The sequence below is a fragment of the Helianthus annuus genome, chromosome 4, assembly GCF_002127325.2.
Source record: "Helianthus annuus cultivar XRQ/B chromosome 4, HanXRQr2.0-SUNRISE, whole genome shotgun sequence".
Classification (NCBI taxonomy): Eukaryota; Viridiplantae; Streptophyta; class Magnoliopsida; order Asterales; family Asteraceae; genus Helianthus; species Helianthus annuus.
In genome coordinates this window covers 193,913,298-193,932,649 of record NC_035436.2, presented here as the reverse complement: position 1 = coordinate 193,932,649, position 19,352 = coordinate 193,913,298, and the positions used below count along the sequence as shown (strand labels likewise).

Sequence of the window (19,352 nt, the reverse complement as noted above, 5' to 3'; positions counted from 1 at the left end):
TTAATGGTTTTTCTAAAAAGCAAAAGTAGCGGGTCAGTTATGGTTATTAAGATTTCTATACTCACCGTAACCGAACCGAACCGACATGTAGTTAAATCTTAGTTAGATTTAAAACTTTTCACTATTTTTTTAATATTTGATATTTTTGGTTGAACATTTTTAGTATTTAGGTGTTATTTCATATCGTTTTTGTTAAGATGATGTTTATTTGAATTTATATGAAGATATTATATCACTTTGTTTGAATATTCAATAATATTCGGTATTAATATTATAGACTATATTTATTTTTAATACTATTCAATATACTAATTAATGCATAGTAATATGTAATAATAATTTATTCAATGTTCAAAAAAAAAAGTAAGCTATTTTTAAGTAGGCCTAAATTATTCTATGTTCAAAACAAATTAAGTTATTTTTAGGTAGGCTTAAATTCGCGGTTAACCACCCATAACTAAACCGCTATGACCTTCAAAACCGATTAACCATAACATCATAATCAATTGGTTATGGTTATCCATTAACCGATATCGCGGGTATGGTTATGGTTTTGGACAAAAACCGACAAAAACCGACACACGCACACCCCTAGTTACACTTATTTTTATTCCATGTCATTATGACAAATGTCACAATAAATGTTAATTTTCATAAACTTTTCATCGTGCAAATTATATGATATTTGTCGCATGTGTGACAAAAGTTTTCCATATTTTGTTAATTTGTCCGCAAATATATCAAAGGTGGCACGTAATAAAAAAATTGCTTTGGAACTTATTCTAGATTTACAATGCTAATCTTGTACAAAACTGAAACTAGTTAATTAACAGAAGTGTGTTCATGATCATCATTGCAAATATCTAAATCTGGTCTTCTTTTTTAAGCCAATTCGAGAATGCATCTAGGGTTTTCGTGTCTGCTCGATAATGCTTTTGTGTAAACTCAAGGAAACTAGACCAAGTAAAATCGCGATAAATCCTTCGGTCATTGGAAACTAGTGCTTTAGGCGGCGTCACCACTCTATCCATGTTCGGAGATAAAAAGAACGCAAGTGATTTCCTAGGAGTTTGGCTATTCACCACCGCTCTATGTAAGCAACTCTTGTATAATCCGTTTGAGAGTGCCTGTTAGTTCAAACAAATCACCAACACACAAACAAATGTATCTAGTAATATCCCACTCGTAAAAGTAAAAGCTCAAACTAGCTAGCAACAAAAAACAAATAGCTACCATATGTTGTCTAATTTGTAAACTAACCATGAATGTATCTCCAATATTGACAACAAAGGCTTCTGAGCAAGGAGCAATCGAGTGCCACTTATCGTTGACATACACTTCAAGCCCACCAACATTATCTTGATGAAGAATGGTTAGGGACGTCGGATCACAATGAGGACCTGTTCCAAGAGTTAGATCCGGTTTTTGGCAAGGCGGGTAGTAGTTTAATCTCATTATCGAATCATTGTCTTTATAAAAATCCCTAAAATGAGATCGCTCGATTCCAAGGCTCATTCCTAGTAGCTCCATGATGTTGAGAGAAAGCTTGCTCATAGCCTCACAATATTCTTGGCAAACCCTCCTATATACATCAACATATCATCAAATTTAGCTATTAAGGTTAAACCGACGTAAAAAAATATCAAACTGAGTCATGATAAACAAATCAAGAACTAAAATCATGATTCTCATTTTAAGAAAGTTGTAAGATAGATTGGTGTCATTTTTCATACCCGAAATCGCTAAAATCTTCACCCATTACATTCAAAAAGTAATCTTGAACTAAGTTGGAGCAATTTGGATGTGCAGAATATCGAAAAGAAAGTGTTTCTTTCCAAGGAAGTTTAGAGGAGAATCTATTAGTAAAACTACTAGCATAACCACAATATTCACCAAACATTCTTTGAGCCTTTTGCTTCTCCACTAATGGCATTCCAAAGAACATATTGGTAATCTTGTGGGCTTCATTTATCAAATTCGAATCGACACCATGATTAAACACTTGAAAGAACCCATGTTGTTGGCACGCCGAGTTGACTAAACGAGTTGCATTGGATACCGAAAGTGGTTCGCCAGAGAGAAAGGCGTTGAGGTCAATCGGAGGAACTTTAAGTGGTGGTGAAGGTTCAAGACGGGGCGTGTCATGGTCTGGCCATACAAATTGTGAGGGGATATTAGGTTCCTTTTGAAAAATAGAAGCATCAAAGACTAAAGGGTTTGTTTCTAATGGTGAAGTGAGAATAACAGGAGCCATCGATCACTAATCAAGATTTTGTTTAGGTGAGTTTATATATATATATAAAGGTAACCTGTTACCTACTCTATTATTCTATAATGTTGTTTTTAACATCTAATAATAAATGGGTATTGTAGTATATTTGAATTGAATGAATTGAATTTCTTTTTTTACCTTTTTACTCTTTTTTAGAAATTTGAAAATAAAAAAACAAGTTGATTGGAGCCTGTCAAGTATGACGCATTGTACGGACACACACGAGGGAGCGTGGGATTCACTCTCTACACAGAGTTGGGACTTGTTTCAAAGATTCAAAACCCAATTTTTTTTTAACGGTGAGTTTCTTTTTTACTCACACTGTTTAAACGATGGTCCTAATCAAGATCTGGCCAAACTACTATGTTGTCTTAATCGGGTTTACGTTGAGTTGGTCAGACTTGATTACGGCGTTCTCCTAGAAACCGTACTTGCCTCCACACGAGATGCCTCGCTGAAGTAACAGCCGGATAAAAACCGGGGTGCGGCTCAGGATCGAACCCCCTCGGTGGATTTGTCACCATCATTGCCCAATATCTACCCAATATGACACAAGTGGGAATTGAACTTGAGTCTCCATTGGAAAACTCAAGTCTCCTACCACTAGGCCACAAGTGGGGGGTAAAGATTCAAAACCCTACTAGGTTGTTAATTTAACATGATTTTCGAAATGTTATATTAAGTAAATTGTCATTTTAGTCTCTAAGTTTTGACCAAAATTGCAACTTTAGTTCAAATAGTCTTTTTCTTGTCATTTTAGTTTAAATAGTTTTTGTTTTCTGTCATTTTGGTCTCTGACTTTTGTCATTTTTTGCCATTTACATCTACCACCACCACCCACCCCATCACAACCTTCTATTATCGCCACTACCTGCCTGCACCGTCACCACCCACCCACCCCACCACCATCACGACCCATCATTTACACCACCACCGGCCACTTTTCCGCCACTCACGTATCAGCGAACACCACCGCCATCATCTTCACTATAAAACCGGCACACCACCATCTCCATACCATCGCATCTGCAAAAAGAGAAAGAAAAATGTGGTTTGACCAAAATTCACCAAAGTTGACTAAATTTTTTTTGAATGGAGCTAGTGGTTTGGATAAAAATGGCAAAAAAATGACAAAAGTCAAGGACTAAAATGACAGGGAAAAAAACTATTTGGACTAAATTGGCAAGAAAAAAACTATTTGGACTAAAATGGCAAGAAAAAAACTATTTGGACTAAAATGGCAAGAAAAAAACTATTTGAACTAAAATGACAATTTTGGTCAAACCTCAGGGACTAAAATGACAATTTACTCTATTAAAACATCATATCTTGCAAAATATGAACACGATATTTTATATCAACACACAAATTAATGATTTATCATTATTAACCAGTATCAAGCACTTCTCATGTTCTGCCCGGCCACCAACACTTAACTTGCGGCATGTTAACATGAATAATTTAAACTGAAACGTAAAACATAGAAAATAATAATTAAGTTGATCTAGTACTCGCGCATTGTGACGAACCTGTCAAACGAGAAAAATAGACGACGTACAAATGTTGAACCACACACACGTTACACCGTGTTAACTCGCAAAATATAGAACAGAACGTAAAACGAAAAATTTGTGTAAGATGAAAAGTATAGGGGGCCAAAGTGCTACAAAAGTTGTGAGGTTAAATTGTAAAAAAAAGTTTTGGTGTTATAAGTAAAGAAACTGATAGTTTTAGGTTAAAAGTTAAACATCAATTTTTTTTTTTTTTTTTTTTGAAAACATCACAAAGCAAAAGTTGCATGCCTTTATGCACACAAATGTTGTAAATTTAAAGTATATAAATATGAGAAATAGTAGTCGTATAAATAAATACTTTATAAATTTTAGAGGAGTAGGATTAAATAAAAAGTTAATTTTGCTTAAATAGTATAAGAATGGATCTTAGCCATTTATATTTCAAATATTTAACTAAAACGAAAATATAGGAAAAATAGGATTGTAATAACTTTTTTGAGAAAGCTTATTTGTTGAATTTCTTTCCATGCACATGCAAAATACATTTATACATTCCTACTCATTTTTTAAATGTTCATAACTTTTTTATACAACATTACTTAAAAAAATTGTACCACAAAATCGTGCATATTTTAATCTTTAAATTGAGTACTCTATTGCTATATAAATATGAAAACTAAAAACACCCAAAAAATTGTGTTGTATTTCTATTTTGTATAATATTTTTGTGTGGCATTTTTATACTAGATTTGTGTACTACATTTTTTGTGTTGGATTTATGTGCTATATTTTTTTATATTAGATTTTTTTGTGTTAGATTTTTTTTTACAAAATTTTTTGTGTTGTATGTTTAAAGAACAAAAGGGTAAGGGGTTGTGTTTTAGGACCAAAATACTCTTTCTTTCTATTTATAAGGAGCGTCACATGTCGTCTCCATAATCCTTTTTATGGTACTTAGACAAAACCTACTTTTTAGACTATGGGGAGGGGAGGGGCTTGGGTTGGGGTCATGAGTTGATACGTGTCTGCAACGTAGACAATGTGGGCTCCCCAACTCAAGCGCCAAAAGGTAGTGGAGGGGGGGAGGGTGGGGGGTTGGGGCATGAGTTGACACGTGATACTAGTTTTTTTTTAATCTTTTTTTACAAAAAAAAAAGAATTAAATTTATAGAAAAGACATTTATATTAATTAAAAAAGACAATAATAATTATTCTAAAAATACATCAAATTAAATTAAAAATATATATATATCAAATAAAAAGATACATCAAATAAAGATAAAAACTACTACATCACCGATTTTAATTCATCAAATAAAAATAAAACTACTACATCAAATAAAAATAAAATTACTACATCACATGTTTTTAATTCATCAAATAAAAATAAAACTATTACATCAAATAAAAAATATATATCAAAACAAACCAACCAATCCCATAATCACTTCACGTCTTCACCCATATTCCTACCCATGCCCGTCGAAAATCTCACGCCAAAGGGACAACATCCAAACCCAAGCCCCACTTCCCAGAGTCTTAGTGTCATATTTTAGATATTTATATAGGGGATGGTTCAAATGAAAATCACTTTTAACGCGAAAACTCGAAAACTAACTAAAAATCTAAAAAACACACCAATTTTTTTATTAAAAATCGCATTTTTTGTATATAAAAAAACTTTTTTCAAAAAAAAAAATTTGTAGTGCACATGTGTAATAATACACGTGCACTACAATTTTTTTTTTTTTGGAAAAGAAGTTTTTTTTATATACATAAAATAGCAAAAATTGGCAAAAAAAAATTTAGTATGTTTTTTAGGTTTTTTTTTTTTTGTTAGTTTTCGAGTTAACTAGTGGTTTTTATCTGAACATTCCTCTAGATTTAAATCTTTCTACGCAAATAAACAAAAATCCTTCTTGGACACGTGTTATTTTCTGGTAATTTCTCACCCTTATTTTTTATTTATCTCTTTTATTAAATAATAATAATAATAATAATAATAATAATAATAATAATAATAATAATAATAATAATAATAATAAACATCAATTTAACTAAATCTATTTATCTCTTTTGTTTTCATAATCTGAAATTGATTTCTTTTTTTTTTACTCTAAAGTTTCAATTTTTAGCAATTTAAGTCTAAAGTTTCAATCTTTGGTACCCCTTTGATTAATTTGATTTTTCACTTCTAATTTCAAAAGTTTTCATCTTTTGCAATTTTTAACCCCTTTAATTTTATTTACTTTCAACCCAAAGATTTTCATCTTTTATAATTTAATCTCAACACTTTTATAATTTCAACTTTAGTCTCTTATATACTTTTCATCTTTCAAAAGTTCTCCGTTTAACGTGTCGTTCTAAATTTCCGAGTTAACAAACCGCAACGTGCGTGTGGGGTTCGACATTTTTTCATCTATTTTTTTCCGTTTGATAGGTCTGTCGCAACGTGCGAGTCAGAGATCGACTTAGTAATTTTTTTCTCGGCTTTACACACAGGCTCGTGGTCATTTGAGAAACATTTGCCTTTCATCTAACATGATATATAACTAATGAATCCCCGCCGCATTGCGCGGGTGGTAATTCTAGTATTTTAGTAAATTAAAATCTCTCACTTTCTCTCTCTTTCTCTTTCTCTCATTGTGTGTTGTTTATATATATGTTTGTATGTATATATGGAGAGAGAGTGTGTCAATGGAGAGGGAGAGTGTGTCAAGACAAAGAATGAATGGTAATAAGTAATAAGGAAAGAAAAGCCAAAGGACGTCGGTTGAAGAATTCTGTCGCTTATGTGAAAGTATTAGCACATTTCTTTAATTTTGTTTTTACATTAATTTTGCGTCATAATTCATGTGTATAAATGTATAATACATAAATACATGCTCAGCAAGCTGCAAAAATATATATGTATATCAGTATACACACACAAATGAATTGAATAAATATGCACCTAGGCTTCATAATTTTGAGTCGATCACGTGTGACACGTATATTTGCATTTTAACCAAGATTTTTGTCTGTCAAGCTGTACGCTCATTTTTTGTGATATAATATATATTGATGCTGACAAAAATGGCAAGGCTATATATTGGTGTTTTTAGTCGTATGTTATGTTGCTATCTTTATTAAAAATTATTGGTAGATATTATTCAATATTATTTGTTTATATTAAGGTTTTCTTTATAGGTGTAGGATTGATGGTTGTCTTGTCTTTATGCCATGTAAACGTACAAAATCGATTTATATTCTATAGATCATCATTGTTATCATTAACTATTCTTTTGTCTAAAAATCTATATATTTATCTAGATATATTGCATTTTATATAGCGTTTTAAGGAGATAAATGCAATCTTCTCTTTTTTTTTTCTTTTCTTAGGGATTTTTTTATGCGTGATAATTGGGTTGTGTTTGTAGGTGAAACTCGACAAAAACCCAAAAATGTGATGAGTACCTAAAAATCGTGTCAGACACAAGAACTCGCACATGATATAGTTTTTCACGGGTTATCTGGATTCAATTTTTACATTATACATTTTTTTTTTGTTTTATGTACACATAAATTATACACACACATACCTACATCAAAGGCTTTTAAGAGCATTCACATCCAATCCATCAAATTATACATACATTCCACTAAAAAACAACTCCTATATCAATATATTTCCACTAAAAACAAATACTTTTTCTCTCTCCTTTCAATTAAATAATAGGCTAGGTCTATTCGCACACGCCGTTTGTCTTTTTGCACACCCAAAGCGCCCCGCTATGGCCAAAGCGGGGCGCTTTGGCTTTGGTCAACAGACAAGGACTGACTTCTGTCAGTCCTTGTCTGTTGACTAAGCCAAAGCGCCCCGCTTTGGCCATAGCGGGGCGCTTTGGGTTTGCAAAAAGACAAACGGCTTGGGACTTGGGGTGGGGATTATTTGGGTTGATTTTGGTTAGTTTTGTAGGGATTTTTTGTTGAATTAGTATGGTAGATATTTTTGAAGTAAAAAATTTTTATGTGATATTTGCCGTTATGAATGGGAATTTGTTTTTGAATGATTGAATGTTGCCTTTTTTGAATTAAAATGTCGTTATTTTATTAAATCACGCGCGGTTCCATACATCCTGCCAGCATAGACTTGATCCTCTGCAACACCCATAAGTAGTTCTCTGACTTCTCGGCGGAAATTACAGCACAAGCAGCCGTAAACGATTTGTTTGTCGACGTCATGCCTACGACCTGAACAAATGGCAGGTTGTACATGTTCGTTTTGTATGTGGCGTCAATCATTAGCACATGCGGGAAGGCACACCACATAGTGAATGATTTTTCGTGAACAAAGAAGACGTCTTCAACTTCGTTCGATATCTCATTCGTGCGCATGTAATAAGTGTAATTTTTTTCGATAAGAATGTTTTCAAGTTTTTGCATCGGAGAGTTACCTACATTTTTTTCGGCGTTGATCTTCTGAACAGCGTTGTGTATATCTTTCGGAATAAGCTTTCTAGCCGGATTGTTTTTTGTCAGCGTTCGCCAAATACTTTGGTTGCGAATATCTTGCTCTGCCAACTCCTTAACCAGTTTTTTGTCCTCCGAAGAAAGCCTTCTCGCATACGCGTGACCCTCGAAGTTTTCAATAGGAGTGTGGTTATGCTTCGCCTTCGTCACCTCGATCCTCCAAACACTTCCGGATGATTCCGAAAACCCGATCATCTCGAACGGGCAGCCTATTTTCTTGCTACCCGTTTTCCTCTGTGTAGCTACACTCTTATGCTCCCCACCAAAAGTACATTGAAACCAAATCTTGTAATTCTCTCCTCTTTTATTCGACCTCTTTGTCACAATGAGGTAACCATTGTCTTTTGCCGTGTCTTGTACCCAACGCACCATCTCTTTACGTGACGAAAAGGTCTGCGTTGTATCAAACGAAAATGTAACCGGGTAACAACCTTCCTCGTCAACAGACACATCCTCCGGCTCACCATCGTCACCGACATTCGAATAGACTTGATGTTCAAAGCTTTGTTCACAACCGTAACTCTGGGTTGGATAACACTCCTGCTGTACAAAGCTTTGCTCGCCACCGTAACCGAAATTCGAATAACCTTGTTGACAACCGTAACTTTCGTTTGGATAACACTCCTGCTGTACAAAGCTATACTCGCCACCGTAACCGAAATTCGAATAACCTTGTTGTGCGTAAGGGTCCTCCACAGGGGTATTCAAATCCAGCTGCACCGTGTTATCACGATAACGAATGCCAGAGACAACCTCTGTCTCCCTCAAGTTGGACGACACCGGTTTCTCAAACGAGTCAGAAATAGCGGTTCCCTCGTAAGAATCAGGAACAACCGACTCGTCAGAATAATCACCGAAAAGATAGTTACTGAACCACGACATCGTTTTTTCAAAAAATTTAACTAATAGAGCAAAGAAGATCGACAGAAAACAATTCGAGTGATGAATCCGTTGTCTGGCCAGTGATTTAAAGCCAGAATGTGGGATCGAAGCGCCGCGCTTTGGCCATAGCGCGGCGCTTAGGGTTCACGGGCTCACTGAAACCTAGTCACACTTTATGTCTGTCAGTCTGTCACTCAGTCAGTCATTCGAAACCTCGTATCACCTTTTGTCGCCCTAAGCGCCGCGCTTTGGCCAAAGCGGAGCGCTTAGGGGTGTGAAAATTATTTTGGCGTGTGTGATTAGCATGGTCCAAATAATATTATCATTACCTTTTTCTCTCACTTTCACTCACAACCACTTTCAAAATATATTAAAAAATTATAACGGGTGAACAGTGTCCCCCCAAATATACAGATGAACAGTAACATTTTCTCTCTCCTCTACTCACAACCACTTTTTATACCCTTTATAATATAAAAACCCCTTCTCACATAATTTGATGGTTAGGATGTGAATGCTCTAAGACTTTAAGTTTCATGTGTAGGCCTCCAAACATTTAATATTTGACTTGAAGTTAGAGGTGTACAGGATTTAGCTCAAACCGGTTCGGTTCATAAATTGTCTTGATATTTTCATCATGGGCTCAAACCGCTTTCGTTTATGAATCGATTTTAGGTTTGAAAGTTCGAGCCTAGTCAAATCGGTTTGGGCCCAAACCAATTCTAAATCGGTACGGTTTATGATTCAATTTTAGGTTTGAAATCCTAACTGTTCTCAAACCGCCGGTTTAGGTGGGAGCACAAACCCTTTTTTATCTAAGTCGGCTTAGAGTTTTCGATTTTAACTTCATATAGTTTGTTACTTTCTTTGATTTCGAGTACATTTAGATTTTATCTAATTCGTTTACATTGTAAGGGATGAACCTTATACGCCAAGAAGCTTACATTAAAAAGGTATTGAAAATGCTGCTTTCGTCCATTTAAAGATGATAATGAGATTTTTGTTTAAAAGTACCATTTTTAACTAAGATGATGATTATTGATTTCGAATATAACCCCAAATTGTAATTACTCTGTTGAAACAACCAAGCAAAAAATAAAAAGCTGACCATCCAAATCAGCGGAGTAAATATCTTTGGTTTGATTCAATTTTGTCAATGCAGAGGCGTGAATATCCCCGCTCGAATTTAGATTTTGTTAACTGCAACAAAAATCTACGATTATCTGATTGTGAGTTGATGCACAAACCCAGATGCACACACAAACAAACAATACGGACATAACGGTTTAATAAGACCGAAATTGGAACATAGAACTACTGGAATATAAAGATGATACAGAAGTCTATAGAATTGCCACATCCAGGTAATCTCCGATCTGCAAATTTGGCTACTAGTCAGAAACAGGTTCATAGATGCAGGTTTTGAAAATAAATCAAGATTTTTTTTTTTTAAATAAATTGTGTATGGTACATTTGTACAAAAGTCAAACTTGATCTTTTTTCAGGTCAAACACAAGAAATACCTCAAAGCTAAGGGTGCCAAGAGCCTTGCTGCCGTCGTCTGGCCGTCTTGCATTAGGATATGAGAAGGTTTTCCCGACCTTGTAGACAAAACACGCAACAAAAACGTCAAACAAAAAATTACAAAGCAATGTTAACTATACTTTTGAATCATGTCCAAAAAAAAAAAATGTTGCCGGTTCTAATCCTAGTTGTTCACGGTAAATCATATTCACAAAAATAGAAGTCATCAACATTTGAGAAACCAACAAAGAAAAAGTGTCACCTCTTTGACAGTAAAATGACTGGTTTTTGTAGGGTATACGAAAGCAAATGACAACAAAGCATCTCTTCTTCTAGCTTCGGGTGCTACCTCCTTTACCTAGAAAACAAATGATAAAATGAATGCTAAAAGAGCGTACAAAACAGATTCATATATATATATAAATTAAAATACCAAATCGGTTAGCTCACGAAGTGTAGCATCCATCCAAGTGTATATTTGAACTTCATCTTTAGGCTCCTTGCCTCTCACTGCAAAGTCTGCCTGGCTATGATGACCACCAACCTGTTTGAAAATTTGAAATCAAGAACACTCATAAATCGTCATTAAAGACGCCATTAAACAGCATTATTTTAGATAATTTTCTTGATTAAAAAAAAGTTTACAGTGTGTAAAACAGCATTCTTACCTTGGTAAAAACTCGAAGTAGCAATGGACAAGTCTGTGTGTAAAAGAAAACGCTTCATCAGTAAGGACTAAAAGTATAGCAATGTAATGGCGTACTGATAAGAGAAGAATGACTATCTTATTTTGCATACTATACTTCCGCAAATGAACCGAACTTAACAAGATGAAGATTTTAAATAGGCTATAGCACGTACAAATGTAAAGAGTAATGGCTAACCAGATTCTGTAACCTGCTTATGGTTAGATAAAGATTGTTTAACAAGAACAAGCCAAGAAAAGAGGAGTAACCCTCTATTAACATCTTGAAAAACTTAATTCAGCAATCAGTTGCCAACCGAAGGGGTAGACACACTTGATAATTGATATCTAGGTGGGCATTAATGTATGAATTTACTAACTGAAGCAGTGAGGAGACTTTAGTGTGGTTTCTTAAAATATTATCATGATTGCCCCTTTCCTTTTGCTGGCAAGTGACCAAATTAACTAGTGAAAGGGTGTCTTAAAATAAAGGATGCTCACCTCAGTCCTCCACACAATTTGTGGTAAAAGGTTGGAATTTGACACTGAATCTTCTAACATATAGTCATAACTCAAAAACGTTACTCGTAAGCAACATTGCACGTTCTTTTGCTTTGACTAAGATTTTCCTTCCTAAATGCTTAGAATGTTCAACAGCCATTTCCTCTCAAAAAATAATATGTCATCTGACTCATGTCATAATCTTGGTTTAAAAAAGCGGGAAGCGCACAAAAGCGATGAGGTCTAAAACCGATTTTTAAAAAGCGAAGCGCAAAAGCGGTGAGCTTTTCTTACGCAAAGCGCAAGCCGCAAAGTGATTATATAACTTATTTTATATATCCCATAAGTGTTTAGCATCCAATACCTATGATTTAGCTATAATTAAGCTTTATATATGTTTTAAAATGAAAAAAAAAACATAAATGTACAGCATAAAAAGCCTATTGTACAACACTCAGAAGCATAGAAACACCCCATGTACAAAAAGCGTACGCCTCCGCTGCGCCTTAGGATGATTTTCACCCTAAAAAGCGCGCCTCAGCTGCGCTTCTTGTACATCGTGCGCCTTATGTCACACAAGGCGACGGGGTTTGCGCCTAGATGCGCTTTGCGCTTAAGCGCGCTTAAGGCAGGCTTTTTTAAACCAAGGTCATAATACATGAAACAAGCTAATCAGCTGACAATTTTGTACGTAGTTAGCCCATGATCTTTGTTGCGTTTGTGAAGGACTGGACCTCGGTTAGTTAAGGACACGTTATTGGGATAATAAAGATTGAAGACATGGGGGGGGGGGGGGGGGGGATCAGCCCTATATCTCTTTATTAGTGGCCACTTATGTTTTCTTGTTGACTAAGTTTTGTAACCCTAGTAGTATCTATTCAAACACATATTGTACTTCAAATTTCTCATCCGTCATCATGAGAACAGAGAGCAACGATACTGTATCCCAGTTGCAGCCCGTGAACCGTAGGTCATCTTAGACCGAACCATGTAAATTCTCGTGTGCCATTACTTTTCTACAGTTTGCTTGTAAGTGTGTTTGCAATTCAATCCTAACAATCTTAATTACAGCTTCCTCCTTCACCCGGCCCATGTAACTAGTTCAGCTTAAATTAAGAATTTTCAGACCAATAAGATGATAAAAACACAAAACATTAAAAAGCATACAACATAATAAATTCCGCAGAAACAATACACAATCCCAAACCCTAGAAAAACATCAAACAGCCAATATAACTCATGCCTTAACGATATAATACTATAATCTCACAGGCACTGAAAAAAACAAAATAAAAACACACGAAAATGAAAGTGGAAAGGGAAACGGATGAAGAGAGCGAGCAAAACCTAACCTTTTCACGATCGACCGGTTCAAACCGGGGTCCGGGTTTATTGTGAATAGGGGGACCTCTTGCTGAGGGAGGAAGTGGCTTTCCACCACCTCTTCTTGCACCTTCTGCTCCACCTCGTGCTGCCATTGATGAACAAACAATTTACTAGTACGCCTCTGCAACTCGCTTTCTAGAAGATGCAATACAAACACCAAAAAAACGACTCACAATTTATGCGCTCCGGTCAAAGATAATATTTATATGCCCTAATTACCCTTAACAAATAACTAGTGGTAGTAAGGGGTCGAACCACGAAGAGTATGTGGTTTGTGTGTGGATTCGATTGAATTATCAAGAATGTCACAATTTATGAAGCTTACTAGAATGTTTTTGTATTTTTGTTTAATTGAGAGATGTGAGATTAATCTAAAGAAATTGGTGTAATTGATTGACAACTAAAAAGTAACGATCGCACAAAATTTTGATTAATAAACGATAATGAGAAAAAGGGTTCACACCCGGTTTCGGTAATTGTCAACCTAGGGTTTCTACAAGTTTTAGATTCAATTCAAATGCATTCGATTAACGGATTTAGTGTACCGTGACTTAGGTGCTAATAGCTATCAACGCCCCGAAGAATGGACAAGAATACACTTCTTAATCAACACAAGTAAATCCTAACAACGACAATGCACAATTACATATCACCATTTCGCAAAGTCATAACTTTTAACATCGTTCGACAATTTACGAATTCGCAACAAATGTAACACTATTGTCAAAAGTTTCAAAAATCAAACACAAATTGTCACTAAGTTGAAACAAGAACAATTCGAAACCCTAAAATTAACAACTACCTACACCGGGGTGAAACCGAGATGATTAGCCGCTCATGGTTGAAAAAGCTTGATCACCAGATACACGAGACTTGAATTGGGTCATCTCAGAGCTTGAGGATGGTAGAAGGATGAGGATTAAGATGTTGGTGAATGATGAAGGTGAATGGAAAGATGGATTGGATGAACTAGGGTTTGGGTGATGATTGTGAAGAATGATGGTAGATGATTCTTGATTTGGGTTCTTGTGATGAAGGTTGATGGATTAGAGATGGAATGATTGGTGATTTAGGCTCCCAAAAGATGATTTCAAACTCCCACAATGTGTAACTCACGAATTCAATACTCCCTAGCCAATAGAAATCGAGCTTAACCCCCTTATTCAACTAAATTCGCGTTTCCGAAAATGGTAACCCGTCACCGACGGGTCCCACCCCGTCGCCGATGGGCGGTCAAAATTTTGAAATCAGCCGACAGGTTATTTAACTGTATACGCGTGTTTTCGGCCGACAGGAGTTTCCAGCAGCCGTCGCCGACGGCTTGGGGCCCGTCGGCGACGGGCTCTCCAGCATGCTTTCCTGATTTCTTCGTTTTATGCTTCCGGTTGATCCGTAATGCATCCCGCTGCTCCGGTTCTCGACCCGGTGACTCGTAAAGCTCCCAAAAAGCTCCTTAAACTTTGTTAAACCTGCATAACACAAATCTTATTAATAGTAGGCCATTCAAGATTGAAACTTATGTAAAAACACAAAGTTACGCAATAACGAACACCGGTTTTCAACCACGTATCACATCCCCACACTTGTCTTTTGCTTGCCCTCAAGCAAATCTGTTTTTCACTTTCACGTGGGCTGAACGACGAATACACATCCCATTCCCGAGACAAAGGTTAAGGTCTATTGTCATACAAAAGTTCACATTCTTTACAATTTCCACATATTTACCGGTAAAGTGAATAATCACATATAATAATGGTTATCCAAGATTAACCCGCCCGTAAAACTAACAAGTCATGCATATCCCTCACAATGCTCTCTCCACTCGGCTTATAATTTGGCTAATGTGTATAATGTATTAGCACTTCAATCAATTAATCGCTCAAAACTGGTTAGAACACGTACCCGCATAGGCTTGCAACTCATCATTCTCCACCACCGATCACGAATACTAAGCACAAGTCAAAAGGTCTTTGAAGGGTTGTAACGGGGCTAGGCTAAGGGTAGGGAATAGGGTATTTTAAAGTGGCTAAGGTGATGAAAATTCAATTTTTATTACAAAAGACTAAACTAAACAATACTAAATATAAACATCAACTATGAGGCAACAACTTTCGCCTTTTGTTCAACAAACTACTAGCACATCTTTTTGTGTTTTTCTCAATGCTTTTTCATTCTTTTTCGCAACATTTTCTGGGTTTTTTTATATACAAATGAATCACAACTATACAAACTTAAGCTTCTATAATCGAATTTTCATCACACGGGTTTAAACGAAAAGGCTTATGGCTACGGGCTAAGTGGGTTGTCAAACGAAAGGTTTAGGCTCAACTTGGGCGACTAGGGAACTTGTTTGGGTAAGGATAGATAAATGGTTTAAAAGAAAAAGGTTCACCTAATGCCTTAATCATTCTCGTGCTTGTATTCGGTCTACGGTCTCAAACGTATCAAAAGTTGCAAGTTCTACAATACGCGACTAATGGTCCACTCAAACAAAGAAACATGTAAATGTAAATCCATGATATAAAAGTGGCTCAAAACCTCACGTCTAAGGGTATGATATGTGATATGCATCAAATGCTAGTTCCTTAAGCGAATTATTCCCAAATAACCACCCGCTAAATACCCGTCATGCAATTAATTTGAACTTGACCATGACAAAAGACCAAATGGGTTGTGCCATCCCTCGTTGACTTAGTTACTTGTGCTTTTAAGATCGCTTTTGAAACAAGAATTTTTTTGATTTTTTTTTTTTGAAATTTTTCCCTCATCCCCACACTTGAGGTAAACATTGTCCTCAATGTGTAGTGTTTAAATGAACGGGTCAAAATCGAAAAATTTTTACTACTCCCCCATCCCCACACTTGAGGTAAACATTGTCCTCAATGTGTAGGAACTAGAGTTTTAAAAATGCACAAGGGATGTGACACGACTAACCTTCCCAATATTTCACCCCGGGGAATACAATACAAAATACAATCCACTTATTCCTAACTAAGAATCAAAGTAAAAAGAAACACATGCACCTGATTTTTGTCGCTTGATACTCATATCTCCTTCGTCTCTTCATAAAAACGGTTGTCCCGCGAACATGTTGTACCTACAAATTCTAATCCTTGTGTAGAAGCATGCTTCTCACAACCATCAAAATTTGTTAGTTACCTAGTTCTACCCTTTTTATGAAACACATTACCAAGCCATGTGTTATTTCACTTTGATTTATGTGGAAAATAGTTTACAACAACAACAAACCTAACTCACTTTCGTAGGAATCACAGTTGCATTTAGCGTATGCAACAAGCCCTTTTAAACCCCCCCAATAGCTTGGGAGGACGAGTAGGTCTCGTGAGGGTTATATAGCGAACACACCCACAACGTTCATTTAACTAGGCAGAAATTAAATAAAAATGACAAAGAAATAAATAATCAAAATATACAACAACAACAACACAAAACATACCATACCTCTACCGCTGATATCGCTCGTTTGGATCAACTGGCGGGTTTGCCTGGTATTGATAACCAGTGAGGGCTTCGAACATCCCCTATAGTTATCGAGTGGACTCTGCTCCCCTTGAGGCGGTGGTTGGTATGGAATCGGGATAAAGCTAGAGCCTACCTGTCACGGCCCCCGACCCGGTTTAACCCGGTCCAGGAGCCGCGGGACAGAAATCCTGCGGTATTTAAATTTTAGGTGACAGCGGAAGTCTTTTTAAAACAGGATCTTTTAATAATTTAAACTGCCCGTTTTATAACTGAGGGATAAAATCCCATAATTTACAATAATGTGATTTCTCCGGGAAATCTTTATTTTCAAAACATGTTTCTTTTATTTATTTACACTGAGCCACTTTTCTAAGCTGGGAGTGCTTCACGACACTTCTCTTTCTTTGCTCACAATATATCACCTGAAACATGTTTGAAAAAGGTTTTGTCAGCGGGGAAATACTGAGTGAGTTCATTCAGGTTTTAGGAAATGGCCCATAGTTATAAATTACAGCATAAGAGCGATTACAATGGTTCCTATCTTATCTTTATCTGGCTTTCTGTCACAATGGTGACAAGTCACAATGGTGACGATGGTCATACCACTACTAGGTCAATGAACTCTAATAGTGACGTTCCTCCCTAGTAGGTCAATGAACCTAACTGGGAGAAATAGTAATGTGCACAATACCCCACTAACCAATAAATCAAGATATCCACGACTTAGTCCCTGTAATTATAACTTTTTGTAAATAAATTTGGAGTATTGTAAAACAGTTGATAAAGAGAGAATGACTCACATTGCAGATTTTACGAGCAGAGTTTAAGCCTTACTGATTTGCCTGTGATTAACCTAATTTAAATAACAATGCACACACACAACCGGGTTAATAACTAATACAGCAGTTACGTCAATTCACGAGATTAAACCCTCACAACGATTAATAAGTGCAATACTTAACAATTCATTGGATTCACAACGAATGACAGAGTATAGTCCGAATTTCGAACAGCACTCAAACATTCAAGTCGAAATCACAACGAATAACAAAGTATAAGCTCAATTTGAGCAGCACTCGAACAATCGTTGGATAGTTATAATCGATCGGACGTTGAATCGTAATAGCGATCGAGTTATTACCCTGATTGCGGCAGCACTTCGTGACCCGTGTGTGTTAATTGTAGTAAACAGAGTATAACTCCGTGCCTCAGACGAATTTCTTCGTCGTTTCAATCACATATTTCAAGTGCCAATGTCTGCTATTTATACACAAATTTGGACACGCTTACGGACCGTAAGCCTAACCCTTTACGGTCCGTAAGGGGACACCTAGGGTCATAGGGTTGCCACGCGTGGGACTAGCCTTGCTGAGTCAAAATTTGGTCCAATCATAATTTAACAACGAATTTATGTTGATAATCATCAACTCGGGTTTACCCCCCTTGAGTTTTAGGGGCCCTGATCCTGATTCCGATTGTTCTGAAAATTTAGGGCTAATGCAGAATTATTTGGGTGTCTCAATTAGGGTTTTCTTATTGTCTAATTATTATCCTAATTATTGATTTTTTGTGAGAGTTGTTACATCCTCCCCACCTTAAAAAAATCTCGTCCTCGAGATTTACTGAAATAGATGAGGGTACTTTCGCTTCATCTCTGATTCCAGTTCCTAAGTGTACTCTGGTCCTCTCCTGGATTCCCATTTGACTTTCACTAGCACTAGTCGTTTGTGTTTGAGAAACTTAATCTTCCGGTCTTCTATTTGTAAGGGTTTCTCTACGAATTTCAGTTTTTCATTTATCTCTATATCTTGAAGAGGTACTACCAGGGATTCGTCTGTGAGACATTTCTTGTGATTGGATACATGAAACACATCATGTACTCCTGCTAACTCTTCTGGTAGTTGTAAACGATAAGCTACTGGTCCTATTCGTTGGATTACTGGAAATGGTCCTACGTATCTTGGACTTAGCTTCTTTTCTTACCGAATTTATAAATTCCTTTCCAAGGAAATACTTTCAATAGCATTTTGTCTCCAACTCGAATTCCTACGGCTCTTGTTTATTATTTGTATACTCTTCTAACCGTCTTCAGTCTTTCCTTCGTGATACTAAATATCACAGTCGTAGTCACCGAGGATTTCCTTTTCCTCATGTTTAATTCTTGTTGCTCAAATATGTATCTTAAATTCTTATGACCCATATGGATAGTAAACTTGCGTAGATAATGTTTCCTAATCTTAAGGGTAACTTGTGGCTTCTAATTTTTTAGTTTACAAGTGGTAAGGCTTTCTTCGTGCTTTTGCAATTGCCTTGATGCATACACAATTACCTTTTTGTGTTGCATTACCATACATCCAAATTCTAGCTTTGAAGCATCACCGTATACTTTAAAATCTTATGTTCCTTCTGGTAAGGCTAGGATTGGAATATTTGTTAATTTATGCTAGAGGCTTCTTTTTGTTTAGGTTCTTATTTAGAATTAACTGTTTTAGCTTAGTTAAGGATATATCTATCTAAGAGAATCCTTAATAAACTGCCTATAGTATCTGGCTAAATTTACAAAATTCCTAATTTCCATTTAGGGTTTGCGAAA

General features: G+C 36.0%; 2 protein-coding genes across 2 annotated transcripts; both read right to left on the bottom strand.

The window, feature by feature from the left end:
- Positions 1-747: 747 nt before the first annotated feature.
- LOC110934097 (gibberellin 20 oxidase 1-D) lies at positions 748-2,254 on the bottom strand. The gene is made up of 3 exons (XM_022177290.2): positions 1,734-2,254; positions 1,261-1,582; positions 748-1,127 (listed from the first exon to the last, which is right to left on the bottom strand). The coding sequence occupies exons 1-3, from the start codon at positions 2,252-2,254 to the stop codon at positions 864-866; spliced, it is 1,107 nt and encodes a 368-aa protein (XP_022032982.1). The 3' UTR covers positions 748-863.
- An 8,019-nt stretch (positions 2,255-10,273) lies between these two features.
- On the bottom strand, positions 10,274-13,445 carry LOC110937708 (histone deacetylase complex subunit SAP18). Its single transcript, XM_022180156.2, has 6 exons — positions 13,243-13,445; positions 11,373-11,405; positions 11,138-11,248; positions 10,967-11,062; positions 10,704-10,781; positions 10,274-10,556 (listed from the first exon to the last, which is right to left on the bottom strand). Exons 1-6 carry the CDS (start codon positions 13,366-13,368, stop codon positions 10,524-10,526), a joined length of 477 nt encoding a protein of 158 aa, XP_022035848.1. The 5' UTR covers positions 13,369-13,445; the 3' UTR covers positions 10,274-10,523.
- Positions 13,446-19,352: the final 5,907 nt, after the last annotated feature.